This window comes from Sciurus vulgaris (genome assembly GCF_902686455.1).
Source record: "Sciurus vulgaris genome assembly, chromosome: 18".
NCBI classification, from domain to species: domain Eukaryota; kingdom Metazoa; phylum Chordata; class Mammalia; order Rodentia; family Sciuridae; genus Sciurus; species Sciurus vulgaris.
In genome coordinates, this window is record NC_136479.1 from 22,304,421 (window position 1) to 22,317,060 (window position 12,640).

The 12,640-nt window shown below is 50.9% G+C and overlaps 2 protein-coding genes across 4 annotated transcripts; one reads left to right on the forward strand and one right to left on the reverse strand.

The window, feature by feature from the left end:
• The first annotated feature begins 109 nt into the window (after positions 1-109).
• On the forward strand, positions 110-2,097 carry LOC306649674 (sesquipedalian-1-like). 3 transcript variants are annotated; one of them, XM_079120826.1, is made up of 3 exons: positions 110-201; positions 575-713; positions 1,166-2,097. In XM_079120826.1, the coding sequence occupies exon 3, from the start codon at positions 1,189-1,191 to the stop codon at positions 1,792-1,794; it is 606 nt and encodes a 201-aa protein (XP_078976952.1). In that variant the 5' UTR covers positions 110-201; positions 575-713; positions 1,166-1,188; the 3' UTR covers positions 1,795-2,097. The 3 variants fall into 3 exon arrangements, with proteins under 3 accessions (XP_078976952.1, XP_078976950.1, XP_078976951.1); XM_079120824.1 differs by lacking the exon at positions 575-713 and having other exon boundaries at positions 114-201; XM_079120825.1 differs by having other exon boundaries at positions 136-713.
• TBC1D10B (TBC1 domain family member 10B) lies at positions 1,915-12,630 on the reverse strand (the record flags this gene model as incomplete). The annotated part of the gene is made up of 9 exons (XM_079120814.1): positions 1,915-3,422; positions 3,511-3,665; positions 3,998-4,187; positions 4,392-4,457; positions 4,578-4,692; positions 8,107-8,213; positions 8,306-8,413; positions 8,720-8,819; positions 11,717-12,630. The coding sequence occupies 9 exons, from the start codon at positions 12,628-12,630 to the stop codon at positions 2,733-2,735; spliced, it is 2,445 nt and encodes an 814-aa protein (XP_078976940.1). The 3' UTR covers positions 1,915-2,732.
• Between the last annotated feature and the right edge of the window lie 10 nt (positions 12,631-12,640).

The window sequence follows — 12,640 nt, forward strand, 5'->3', positions numbered from 1 at the left end:
CGCCAGAGGAAACCGGAAGTGGCTTCACTCCAGTCAGTGGATTAACTGCAAAAGCGGGCGGAAATACGCGGCGAGCGAGGGGAGACGCCCTCACTGTCTTCCTCGCCAGAAGTGATGTAATCCGCGTGGGGCCGTAAAGACCAGAGAAGTGGATGTGTGAACTCCTAAACCGTGACCCGGCGCGAGGGACGGCCGGAAGAGGTGTTGGTTCCCTCACACAACGGGAGAGGCTCTGGAGAGAACGTAGAGCGCATTCTACTCACAGGAGCGCCTAGGGTCAGGATGGAGGGGCAGAGTCCGAGCAGGGACAGTGGGTTCCTGCTACAGTTTAACTTTGCAAGGCACAGTTCGAGTCGCGTCCCCCAGGACTGGCCAAGGGTTCTGCGCCCTTCACCATTTCACTAGAAACTCTGGCCTCCTACTCCTAATGTCCAGTTATCAGTCCTCTCCTAGTCTGAAACCGGCGATTTTGCTACCCCCCACCCCCCGCCAAGAGGAAGCTGTGCTTTCCAGATGGCCCACCTGCGGGGCCCTAATGACACTCAGGGTGCTTTATTAACCTAGCTCTCTTTAGGACCCAGGGGAAGTCATTTGCTCCACCCTATTCCCTGGGCCAGTTCCTGGTTTCTGAGGTGAGAGGACCATCATAGGAGAGGTGGCGTTGGCACTGGTGCCCCGTCTGTGGCCAGAAACCCCTCGTGCTCTGCTGTCAGGTAGGCCTAGAAAAGGGCAACAGTTGCCAGCTGCAAGCCTGTAATTCTAGTGAGTCTGGAGGTTGAGGCAGGAGGATTGCAAGTTGGAGGCCAACTTGGACAAGTTAGCAGACCCTGTCGCAAAAAAAAGAAAAAAAGAAATGGGATTGTAACTCCATGATGGAGTGCGTTGGGTTCAGTTCCCAGTAATTACAACTGCAGGATGAGGCCCACCCCACCCCTTAGCGAAAAAGGCCCGGCCACCTCTGCCCAGGTGATGGAATCTGGACCCAAGCAGAGGTGGGGCTGGGAGGTGGGAGGGATCTGTTCCTTTGTTGTCCGGACTAGACCTGTAGCCTTTGAGGACAGGGCCTCAATCCCCCTAAGCCAAAAACGTCCAGGCAGAGCCTTCTGGAACTAGAAGGCAGCATGGGGATCCCAGACAACCAAGTGGACCACTCTTCTCTCCCCAGGGTTTCCTCCATATTGGATCACCATGAAACTACACGGAAAATCAGTGCTCAGTTTCTTCCATGGGTACAGAACACAGGCACCAGACCAGGAGGGCATCTTACTAAAGAAAGGAGCCCGAAACACCAGCTACCAGCGCCGCTGGTTCATCCTCCGGGGAAACCTCCTTTTCTACCAGGAACACCAGGCAGACCACACACCACTAGGCCTCATCCTATTGGAGAACTGCCAAGTGGAACCACGCCTTAAGGCCACAGAACCCTATGCCTTTACCATCCTGACCCCACGGATGGAGGGTGTAGGTGGGCGGGCCTACAAGCTAGCAGCAGAAAGCCAGGAAGAGCTGGGGACTTGGCTATGTGCCTTGGCTGGGGTGAGCTGGAGGCGGCTGGCTGTGCTGCTATCCCAGCTGGAAGCCCAGTATCGGGAGCTGTGCCAGGCAGCTGGCCAAGAACCCAGCTCACCCCCAGAGAACTGTGACTTTCTAGCTACTCTCAGTGTCCCTTCTAGCTTCCAGGAGTTGCATGAGCGCTTTGGGAAGGAGATCCGGATGCTCCAGGCCAGTGACAAAGGAGGCAGGAGCCCAGGCAAATCTGGAGCAGGCGCTCAACCAGTGTTTGTCGATGAGTGACTGAATGATGGACCAAAGGTCAGCAAACTGCTCAGTAGAGACCCAGCTTCTGGCTCTTTCCTTCCTCCCTAGTTCTTATCCCCAAAACCCCCTCATCAAATAACAAGGCATGAGACAGGCCCAGGTACAACAGCAGGTTCTTTTTCCGGTTCCTCAAAGCATCGCACGGGATGGGAGATGAGAAAGAGAATGTAAACATTGGATTCCACCCCCTGGAGCTCAAGGGAAGACCCCTTACTCAAGGGCTTGAGGGTTGGAAGGGAATAAGATAAAGGATGGGGGTCCTAGTGAAACGAAGCAGAGGCCTGAGAATACAAAGCAAGGTGGGTGAGGAAGTGGGGGACATTTCCTATTTCAGTGCATGTCCCCTTAAATAAATTGGAGTGCAGGAGAACTAAAGGACAAAAGACAAAGCGAGCACCCCCATCCCGGGCCATCCCAGTCCTCTGTACATAATTACAACACAGAGATGTTCAGGAGTAGAATGAGGAAAGCCTTGGCCCCCAGAAAGGAAGTTGGGGAGACCAGGCAGGGCCAAAGAAGGGAAAAGGAACCCAGCTCCACTTGGGAATAAGGGGAGCCACTGGAGTGTAAGAATCTGCAAATGGCCAACTGCCATTGCCAAGAGTCACCCTGTGGTGACAAGAGGCCAATCAGGACAGCACCTGGGAGGGGACCTCAGAGGGAACTGGCAGGAGTGACAGAGACCCCAGCTGGGTCTAACTGGAGACGAGAGTCTCCAGACTTTGTCACAGCTGCCCCATGCACTGACTGTCCTGGCTGTGTAGGGATCAGCAGCTGGCAAGGAGATGGGGAGTCAAGCCACTTTCCTCATAAAGAGGGACACCTGCTGAGGGGCTAGGGGAGCACCCCAGGCCAGGCCTTCTCTTGGCTGAGGGGAAAAGAGAGGGGCCATGCAGTCCAGCCCCAGGCAGAGGTCAGAAGTAAGCGTCCTGCCGGGCTTCCGCTGCTGAGGATCTGTCCCCACCATCCTGGGGTGCTGGGGGTCCATCTGCCTTTCGACGCAGGGAAAGCTTCCGGCCTTGGCCCTTCTTCTCCTGCTTCTGCCTTTCCTTCTCCTGCTTCTGTTGCTCCTTCTCCTGTTTCTGCCGCTCCTTCTCCTGCTTCTGCTGTTCTTTCTCTTGCTCTTTTTCCCACTTCTGCCGCTCCTTCTCTTGCCTCTCCCGCTCTTTCTCCTGTCTCTGCCGCTCCTTCTCCCGCTCTTTCTCCTGTTTCTGCCGCTCCTTCTCCTGCCGCCGGGTTTCCTTGCCGCCAGGACCCAGAGGGGTGCTGTTGCCAGTAGGTGAGGGAAGGGATGGGTGCAGTCCCTCGGCAGTGACAACAGGCCCTGGGGCAGGCCCAGCACTAGCCCTGCGGGCCGGAGGGGGTGGGGAGGGGGCCCCTCCACTTGCCCGAGAGCCTCGGCTCTTGAGGCCTGGGAGACTGAGTAGGCTGGAGGAGGGGCCCAAGGGTGGCTGTTGCCGCCTTCGCTCTTCATGGATGGCCCGGGAGCCATGTAGTCTCCGTGAAGGCCGATACTGCAGCTCTCCCCGGGTCTCCCTCCACTTCTTCAGCTGGGCTGCATTCTCCCGCTCAATTAGTGCTTCTGTCACTGGGAGGTTAGTTACCTAAACAGAGAGGAAGTGGGTACCAGAATGAAAATGATCATGGAAATGGGGTGAAGCAGGAAGGGGTGTGCTGAGGCTCAAGGCCTACCTCATGTACCAGGAAGTCCTCTTGCATGCACTGTTGGGGCAGGTTGCGCAGTTGCTCCATGGTTTCATACATGCCTTGGCAGGAGCGTAGCTTCTCCACTGAGCCTAGTGTATGTCGCAGCAAGACCAGGGCCACCCGGAAGATGATCTTAACACCTGCAGGATCAGAGAGGAGAGCATGGGGGTCCAGGCCTGGGATCTCAGCCTGTCCCAATCAGGAGGGACACATAGCCCCTATCCCTGTCTACTGTCAACCTTACAGATGAGGAAACTGAGGTCCAAAGAAGGGAAATTAGTTGCAGTGGGTATTATGTTCCTGGGAGGGAGAGCAGGCTCTAGGTTGGTGACTGAACCAAGACCAGGTCTGTTTTTCCAGGCTGGGGGCAACAACTACCTTTTGCCCATGGGCTGCCAGAAATGTAACAGGACCTTCTGGTAACCACCATGGAAACCCCAGTTCCCTCATAGCCTGGATGGCCATGGAGTACCTTCACAGAAAAACATGTCCCAGACGCGAAGCACTGAAGCCCAAGGCAGGGTGCGGGCAAAGATGCACATGAACCATTCTGTCATGTAGAGTACGGGGTCAATGCGCTGCCGCCGTAGGTGTCGATGTGCCAGTGGGGAAGCCCGGCGCAAGAGTGCAAAAAAGATTTCTCCATCCAGCTGAATGGCCTCCTAAAGGTGGGAAGAGCCATGAGAAGGAGTCCAGCCTGCTGTGGCTTTCTTGGAGTAGAATCAGCCCCGACAGGAGATCCTTACCTCAGTGGTAAGAGGCCCAGAGGAGAGGGATATAAGGACCAGGGTGGGGAATGGCAAGGACCTCCCTGCAGCCTTGAGGAAAAGTCGCAGCCCTTATGCACCCAGCCTCCAGACACTCACCAGCCCTGCACTGTAGTAACCGGGAAGATACTTGTCACAGATCTGCACCAGGCACCAAAACGCTTGCTGAGAAGGGCAAAAATAAGGAAGGAGGGGTGGGGCCTGAGAAGCATGGAGTAGGCAGCTCCCCCATCGCCACTGTAGACCAAGATCCTCCCACCCCCCAACCAGGACCACTATGCTGACCTCAGCAGGCATGTGCATGAGCAGCACTGCAGCCACTGGGGCCTGGGCCTGGCAGTAGCCCTCATCAGGCCGGTAGATGGTGTAGGCCTTCAGAATTCTGTACAGGTCCTGTTGCCTGTGGGGATTGCAGAGGATGGCAGCTGCAGGAAGCTCTCTGCCCAAAACCAAACCTGCTCCCAACAATTCCAGCCCAAACCTCTCCTACATCCAGTTCCAGATTAACCTCAGAGCTTTACCACCACATTCCTCTATCCACCTTCTAGGCCCTGCCTAACAAGCTTAAACCAAAAGTTCAGCCCACAATCAACATTCCAGCACCAGCCTTCCACCTTCAGCCGCACACCCTACATGTTCCCTACTGATTCCCCAGCACAGGCTGTGTTCTCTCCATCTGCCACTGATGTTCAAGGTCATTTTCTTCAGGAAGCTTTCAATATCCACAGCATCAGCCTTCCTCTAGTACTATCTGAATGTTTTTATCACCCCAGAACAGCAGCTCTCTTGAGGCAGGGCCTGCCTTATCCATCACACTGAATTTCATCAATTCTACCCTGCACGCCCAGTGGGTCCAGGTTCTTGGTGCAGGCTTGAAAGCTAACTTTCTCTCGTCTCTGCATCAAAAAAATAAAATCTCGTGGGCTGGGGAGATAGCTCAGTTGGTAGAGTGCTCGCCTCGCAAGCACAAGGCCCTGGGTTCAATCCCCAGCACCAAAAAAAAAAAAAAAAAAAAAAAAAAAAAATCTGTCCTAGACCTGCTCCACTTCCTTGCAGATGCCCCCTTGTACCTGGGACTTCCATCCCCTCATTCCTCATTCCCTGTAGCTAAGTCACCAAGTTCAAGCAATGCTACACCCTGAATTCCATTCATATCTGTTCTTTCTCTTTCTCTCTCCACCTCCACAACCACTTCCAGCCTAGGCCTCCATCTCTTGCCCAGAAAAACGTAACAACCTCTCAGATCTTCTCACTGCCTCCAGTCTCACAGATAGACCTAACACTGCCTATAATATCTTTGCCCCAAATCCAGTCATTCATGTATAACATTTGTCTTATCTGCATACCACTCCTACTACTTAATATTTCTTCTCTACTTTGCAAGAGCACCCATAAAATGACAAGTTTGACATAGATATTTTACCTAATACATATTAAAAGAAACACATAATTTCCACAAGCTCCCACACGACATCTACCCACCTGCCTGCTTCTGTGTCCCTGCTTTCTCCCCTGTTGCTATGGGTAAACTGTGACTCTGTGATCCTGGCCAAGCACAGTCTTTCCAGTTGGGTTCTGGATCCCATCCCCACTCGCCTACACAAGCCATCAATCCAGCAACCCTGCCATCTCTCCTGCATCAATTTTTCTCTTGCTACTAGACCATTTCCATTGATATACCAACATGTTCTTATTTCTTCTTGTTTAAAAATTGTTCCTTGACCACACTGTCCCCTCCAAATGGCAGTTTCTTTCCTTACCTAGTCAGTGAAACTCCAGAGGACAGACTGTCTTCAATTCCCACCTCCCACACCCAATTCTCTCTGCAGGCTTTTCCCCACTGCTGCATGAAAAACTGCTTCTATCAAGTTATGAATGACCTGCACAGTGTTAAATCCAGGTCAGTGTTTCAGGCTTGACTTATTTGATCCCTCAGCAGCATTCCCACAGCTGATCCTTGAAACCCTTCTTCACTTGCTTTCAGGAATCATACTTTCCCAGTTTTCCTCCTGCCTTTCTAGTTTCATGTTCCAGTCTCCTTTATTGCTTCTTTCTCATCTTCCCATTTTCAAAAACAGTAGAGCTTCTGAGCTCAATTCTTAGACCATTTCCTTTTGTATCTACACTTTCAGCCTTGGTGACCTCATCCAGTCCCATGGGTGAGAGTCAGTCCCTCTTCATAAGGTAATCTCAATTTCCAATTGATCTCCAGTTTAAACTTTTCCGCTAATGCCAGGCATGGTGGCACACACCTGTAACCCCAGGGGCTTGGGAGGCTGAGGTAGGAGGATCACAAGTTCAAAGCCAGCATCAGCAACTTAGCAAGGCCCTATGCAACTTAGTGAGACCTGTTTCTAAATTAAATATAAAAGAGGGCTGGGAATGTGGCTCAGTGGATAGGCACCCGAGTTCAATCTCCAGTACTAAAAAATAAACTTCTTCCCTGAAATTCAGACTTGTGTAGATTATACACCCAACTTATAACTCCATCTAGATGTCCAATGAGCATTTTAAAATTAATATTCCAAAACTGAGCTCCTGATAAGCCCTCCCAAGCCTATTTTCCCCTAGTTTTTCCCATCCATATCAGTAAATAGCAGCTCCATTCTTGGGAGTCTCTCAGACCAAAAACCCAGTGAGTCACCCTTAACTCCTCTCTCACACTTCATATCTAACCATTAACAAATCCTTTTGACTCTACCATCAAAATAGATCCAGAATCCAACTTGTCCTCTTACTTTCATTGCTACCATCCTATCATTTTCCCTCCTGGATAACAGAAATAGCCTCCTAAATGGTCTGGTTCTGCCCTTGTCTCTGTATGGTCTGTTCTCAAAAGAGCAACCAGAATGATCTTAAAACATTTAAGTCAGATCTGGTCACTTTTGTAATCCCATCTCCACTCACATTTCTATTCTCCTTTCTTGCATTAACCTCCTCCTTAATGCCACCATTTCACATAGAATATACTTTCCTTCTTTTTCTGATTTAGTGCCTGTTCCCACTAGAACAAACCATACCCCATGAGGACAGGAGTTGTCTTTTTGTTCACCTCTATCATTTATGATTAGAATAGTGTCTAACAGATAGCAGATACTCAAGTATTGTTAAAAGGTGACTTATAGCCAAGTGTGGTGGCACATGCCTGTAACCCCAGCAACTTGGGAAGTTGTAGTAGGAGGATCACAAGTTTGAGGCCTGCCTCAGCAATTTAATGAGACCCTGTCTCAAAAAAGACTGGGGATATAGCTCAATGGTAAAGCACTCCTGGATTCTAACCTCAATACCAAAATAAAGAAGGAAAAAAAAAAAAAGATGAACTTATTGATAAAAAAAGGATCATCTGAGAACCTCATAAGATCATCTTGCATACTACTATGGAGCAACATATATCATCTTGAAGAAGCTTAGCCCACAGAACAAAAATCCAACTATATAGTATTAAGAACTTGGCTGTTGATGATTTGGCCCTAAACTGCTTTTTCAGCCTCAGTTCTACCCACTGCCCAGACACAGCTTACACAACCCCCCAAGCAGGAAACCCCCACCCTGCAGTTCCCATCTATCCTTCAAAACCAAGCTCAGTACAGCCTCTTCAATGAGCCCTTGATGTGCGCACACACATATACACACAGCATTAGATTTGAGACGCCCTCCTAGAACATTTCCTTTAACATGACCTGACACCCAATCCATTAAGGATGACTTTTCTACAGGTCTTGGAGGGTAAGAATTGCTTTCAACCTAGTCTTATATCTACCTAGAACTTTCAACGAATGTTTGCTAGCTGATCCACATGGTCAGGCTACCTTACCCATGCCCCCCTCGAGCAGCAAACATCTCATGGAAAGGAAACTGGCGGTGCAGGTCTTTCTCAATCACATCCAGCCACTTGGGGTCCCCAGGGGCCCGTTCCAGCTCCTGTAGTGGGACAGCAGAGATTACCTCAGGATTTGGGGGGGCTGAAACACCTTGCACAGCCACATGTCCCCACACCCTGGAGCTGCACGCACCTCAAATTTGCCCGGGTTCTGCTCCAGGAGTTCCTTGCTATTAGACAGGTATTGCCAGGCCTTGGCTCTGAGGGAGGAGGGGATCCCTTTCCGGCAGCGCAGTTTGACCTAAGGTACAATGGCAGCCAGGGGGATAGCTTCAGAGGCTGGCAAGCCTCCAAGCTTTCCCCAGAAGTCCTCAGGCTCCCTGAGACACTCCTCCCAAATGTCACATTTTACTCCACTGGACCTGGCCTGACCTTCTACTTAAGGCCCGACCATCTACTTAAAGTTCCTCTTATCCCAGGGCCCAAGGACTACCCATCCCCAATGTGGTCCAAAGGGCAGATATTATCAGTTTTCTGAGCTTCCAAGGAACACATGCCCTCCCCAACCCTTGTGCATTACCCAGCCCACCATACAACCCTCTCAAACCTTCTGGAAACGCCGTGACAGCCATTTATCCCAGTTATTGAACATCTCCAGCCATTTGAGCTCCCTCTGCCGAGCCACATCCACAGGAATGGAGCTCTCTCTGCAGGATGGGGTGGGGGAGCACGGAAGGGGTCAGTAACAATAGTATAAAACCTGAGTTACTGGGAGAATTGGACCAGTTACCTTACCAGGCTCAAATGACAAAATGAACTTTTTGTGAGCTATTAAAATCAGAATGTTTGACTACCTGGCCATCCAAGGCCCTAGTCACACTAAAAGGGCTTCCTTCCCTGTAGGAACCCTATACAGAGGCCATGTTCAAAGCCCTCCCACCCCCTATTTTTTTTTTTTTTTTTTTTTTTTTGCAGTGCTGGGGATTGAACCCAGGGACTTGTGCATGCAGTGCAAGCACTCTACCGACTGAGCTATCTCCCCCAGCCCCCCAAAGCCCATTTTTGACAGATCAAAATTTGAGGAGCGAATACAGAATATTTAAGTCACATTTTGCATAGCTTTACCACTTAATCATTGTGTGACCTTGGGCAAGTCACTTAATTTTTATAAGCCTCAATTTCCTCATTTGTAAGGTAGAGAGTGTAACAGTATCTACCTGAAGGAGTTTGTTGAAAGGTTATATGAAATAACACACAGCAAAGATATGAGTAATAGCAATTATTATCTACCAAATAAAATACACAAGATACGTACTTCTTTGTCTTCGTAGGAACAACTGCTTGATTTTCATCCTATCAGATTTGAGATCCCTTGCACCATCTGGGATTTCTTCTACCAACACCTCCCTGAAATCTCCCCAGGTTCCCAAATAAAGACCTCCTTGCCCTGTTGCCCATCATTGTCAGAGTCACTCAAGGTGCCCCATCTGTCTTGAAAAAGAGTGAGCTAGAGTTTTAGAAAACAAACAGACCTAAACTCAAAATTTAGAAGCTGGGGAGTCTTGGCAAATAACCTGAGTCTCTTCCTCAGCTATAAAAAGGGATGCTACCAGCTACAAAGTTACAAGGAAACTACTGAGAAAACTTATATAAAATACTGTTAAATAGAGGGGCTCATTATGTATTAGTTTCTTTTGTCCTACACCATCCTAAACAGACACACCATTGCTCATTAATCTCTATCATAAATCTATTCCAAACTCTACTAAGAGCTGGGAAGTTGAGGATACCTTTCTGCCCTCAAAAACACCATAGCCTATGGAGAGATAACTGCAATATAGTAATGGGAAATGGAAATGCAATGAGAAAGACACACAGAAGAGGCATGTAATTAGAGTGGGAGCAGTGGATATCAGGGAAGGCGTCCTGCAGTAGGGGACATCTGACGTAAACCATGATTGAATGGAAATGAGCAGGCAAAGAAGAGAGAGAAGAGAATTTCGAGCAGGTAGGATAGGCGTGAATACAGATGGGGAGTAACAAGTTTAGCAGGACCTCAGCACAAAGTGCCTGTTGAGGAGTGGTGGGAAATCACAACAGAAAGGCTAGCATGGCTGGACAATACCAGCCTGTGTACAGGCTGAAGATCTCGGACTTTATCCTGTAGACAATGGCGAGCCATGAAAAGCTTGAAGAGCTTTCCAGGTAATGTGTGCCACAGTTAGCCTTGCCTCAGAGGTAGACATGGAAGACATATTTTAGAGGGACAAAATTGCAAAACAGACAAATAGCAACTAGCACTGTGCCTAGCACACAAGAACTCTCTAAAACTTAATTCAACCCAAATTCCTTAGGACAGCCTGAAAAAAGAGCCATTGGTCACACAGATCTAGATTATTTGAGGGAGGAAATTTACTCCACTGCTTTGTTTCTTCATCTATAAGCTGAATACAACCCTGTACCCTTATGTGTTGGAAAGCACCAGAGTCAAACTTCAGTTATCTTCCCCTCATTGGACAAAGAATGTTGGTGCTTAATCAAAAGTTTTCTGATTTTTGTTAGCTTATAAACCCTGTTTGTAATACCCTCCAACAAGCCTTCTCCCAACCCTAATCCCAACCCACAGCCATGACTAAATCCCATTCATTCTTCATGATTCTGACCATTTTCAGCTGAATTCCCAGAGTGGGCGAAAGGCACCTTCCCCAGGTGGTCACAAAACCATCTGATGAGCTCTAGGCTAAACCTGATGTATTATATTGAAACCAACTGTTAAGTTTTCATCTCTCCCTCCAGATGAACTCCTTGAAAGGATTACTTTATCCTTAATAGGCAGCACAGGGCCTAGCACCTGTGTGCTTAGGCAATGCTGTAGAATGGACTGACCAGCAGGTTAAGGGGACACAGGAATAATGGGGCAGGATACAGAGAGAAGGAAAAAGACAGAAGCCATCACACCCCCATTTCAGAAGTGACTCAGGCCCCTGGAAGGAACTAGGAAAGAGTAAGGCGGACTGGGGAGATGAGGAAATGGGGAAGAGGCCTTCTTCACCCCCCTTGCCTTCAGTGAATACAAGACAGAGACTACCCTGTTTCCCAGAGGGGCCTGGCCTTCAAGGTCTCCCCTCCATCAATCAGACTTCCCCACCTCACTATGTAGAAGGTGAAAATGCCTGCATCCCTCCATCTCTGCCACTAAGTGACCAAAGGTTAATACCAAAACCCCTGGCCAATAAACTTTCCATAATATCTGGCCTGTAGCTGGAGTTTCATATCAAGGAGCTCGGAGGAGCTTATGTATCATTTCATTCAACCCTTCTCAGAGGAGGAAACTGAGGCACAGAAAAAGGGACACCACTAGCTCAAGGACACACAATGCACCAAGGTCTAGGCTTAAACTCAGCTGTCCTGACCCCTGGGTCCAAAACTCTAATATGCCAGTGTCACAGAAGTCCCAGAATGCTCCAGGTACCACAGCTCCCCTTAACCACCGCCTGGATCCTCAGAGGAGGCCGGGCGGCCAGAGCCAGGCCAAAGTGTATCATTTCCCCTCCCCCAACCTGTTCCCCCAGGTAGTCCCGCAGGGTGCCCACGGGGTACTCACAGGCTGCCCGAGTACTGGCTGCCCCCAAGGAAGCCATACTTGTCCGTCTTGCGCAGGGCCAGCCCATTTATCTCTGAGTCTGAGCCCATGGAGCTCACATCATCTGCCAAGGACTCCAAGGTTCCAGACATGAGGCTCACAGAGTCCAAGTAGCTCAGGGTGTCCGGGGCCTGCCCTCGAGGCCCAGAGATGCCAGGTCCCAGGCTGGACGTGGAGCCCAGGTCTTGAGAGTTTTCAGCAGGCTCCGGGGCTGGGGTCACCGTCACGACCGCTACCGGAGCCTCACACGTCCCCGGAGGGCCTGTGCCAGGCTCTGAGGGGTCGTCAGGAGCCTGTCCTGCTGATGCTGATGTTGCTGTTGCACCTCCATGTCCACTTGTCACCTGTCCTGCTGCACCCCGTGCAGTCACTCCTGAGGCCACTGTGGTTCCTGGCTTGGGGGCAAGCGGGGGTTTGGCGGTCAGGGCCCCAGGTGCCGTTCTAGAAGGGGTCCTGGTGGGGGTCCCAGTGGGAGTTCCTGGTCCTGGAGCTGGTGAGGTTCGAGCCTCCTCCGTCTTCCGAGAGTCTGCGCCTGAGCCCAAAGCCACCGACGTCTCGGCTACTGCCACTGCCGCCGGTTCGGGGAGCTCTGGGTCGGGGGGTACCTGCGTCTTCGGGGCTTCGGGTGAGGCCTCCAAAGTAAGCACCACCACCGTGCTGCCCGTGACCTCCGGGGCCGGCCCGGGGACCCAGGCGGGCCGCGCCTCCCCGGGGGCCACCAAGGTGACAGGAGCCGAAGTGGCCGTAGTCACTGGTGGTCCCGGAGCCACCACCACGACGGGCCCGGCCCGGGAACCCCGGGGCGGTGGCGATGGGGCCGCGGGGGCGCCATGACGGCGCGGCGGGGCCACCAGGGGCGCCGGGCCCGTCTCCATAGCCGCGGGC

What these genes read in the sequence shown, in the direction of transcription:
- LOC306649674 (XM_079120824.1), top strand. Translation starts at nt 153, where the DNA reads ATGTGTGAACTCCTAAACCGTGACCCGGCGCGAGGGACGGCCGGAAGA. An exon ending in GCGAGGGACGGCCGGAAGAG is followed by an intron (nt 202 to 1,165) that starts GTGTTGGTTCCC and finishes TTCTCTCCCCAG; the next exon opens with GGTTTCCTCCATATTGGATC.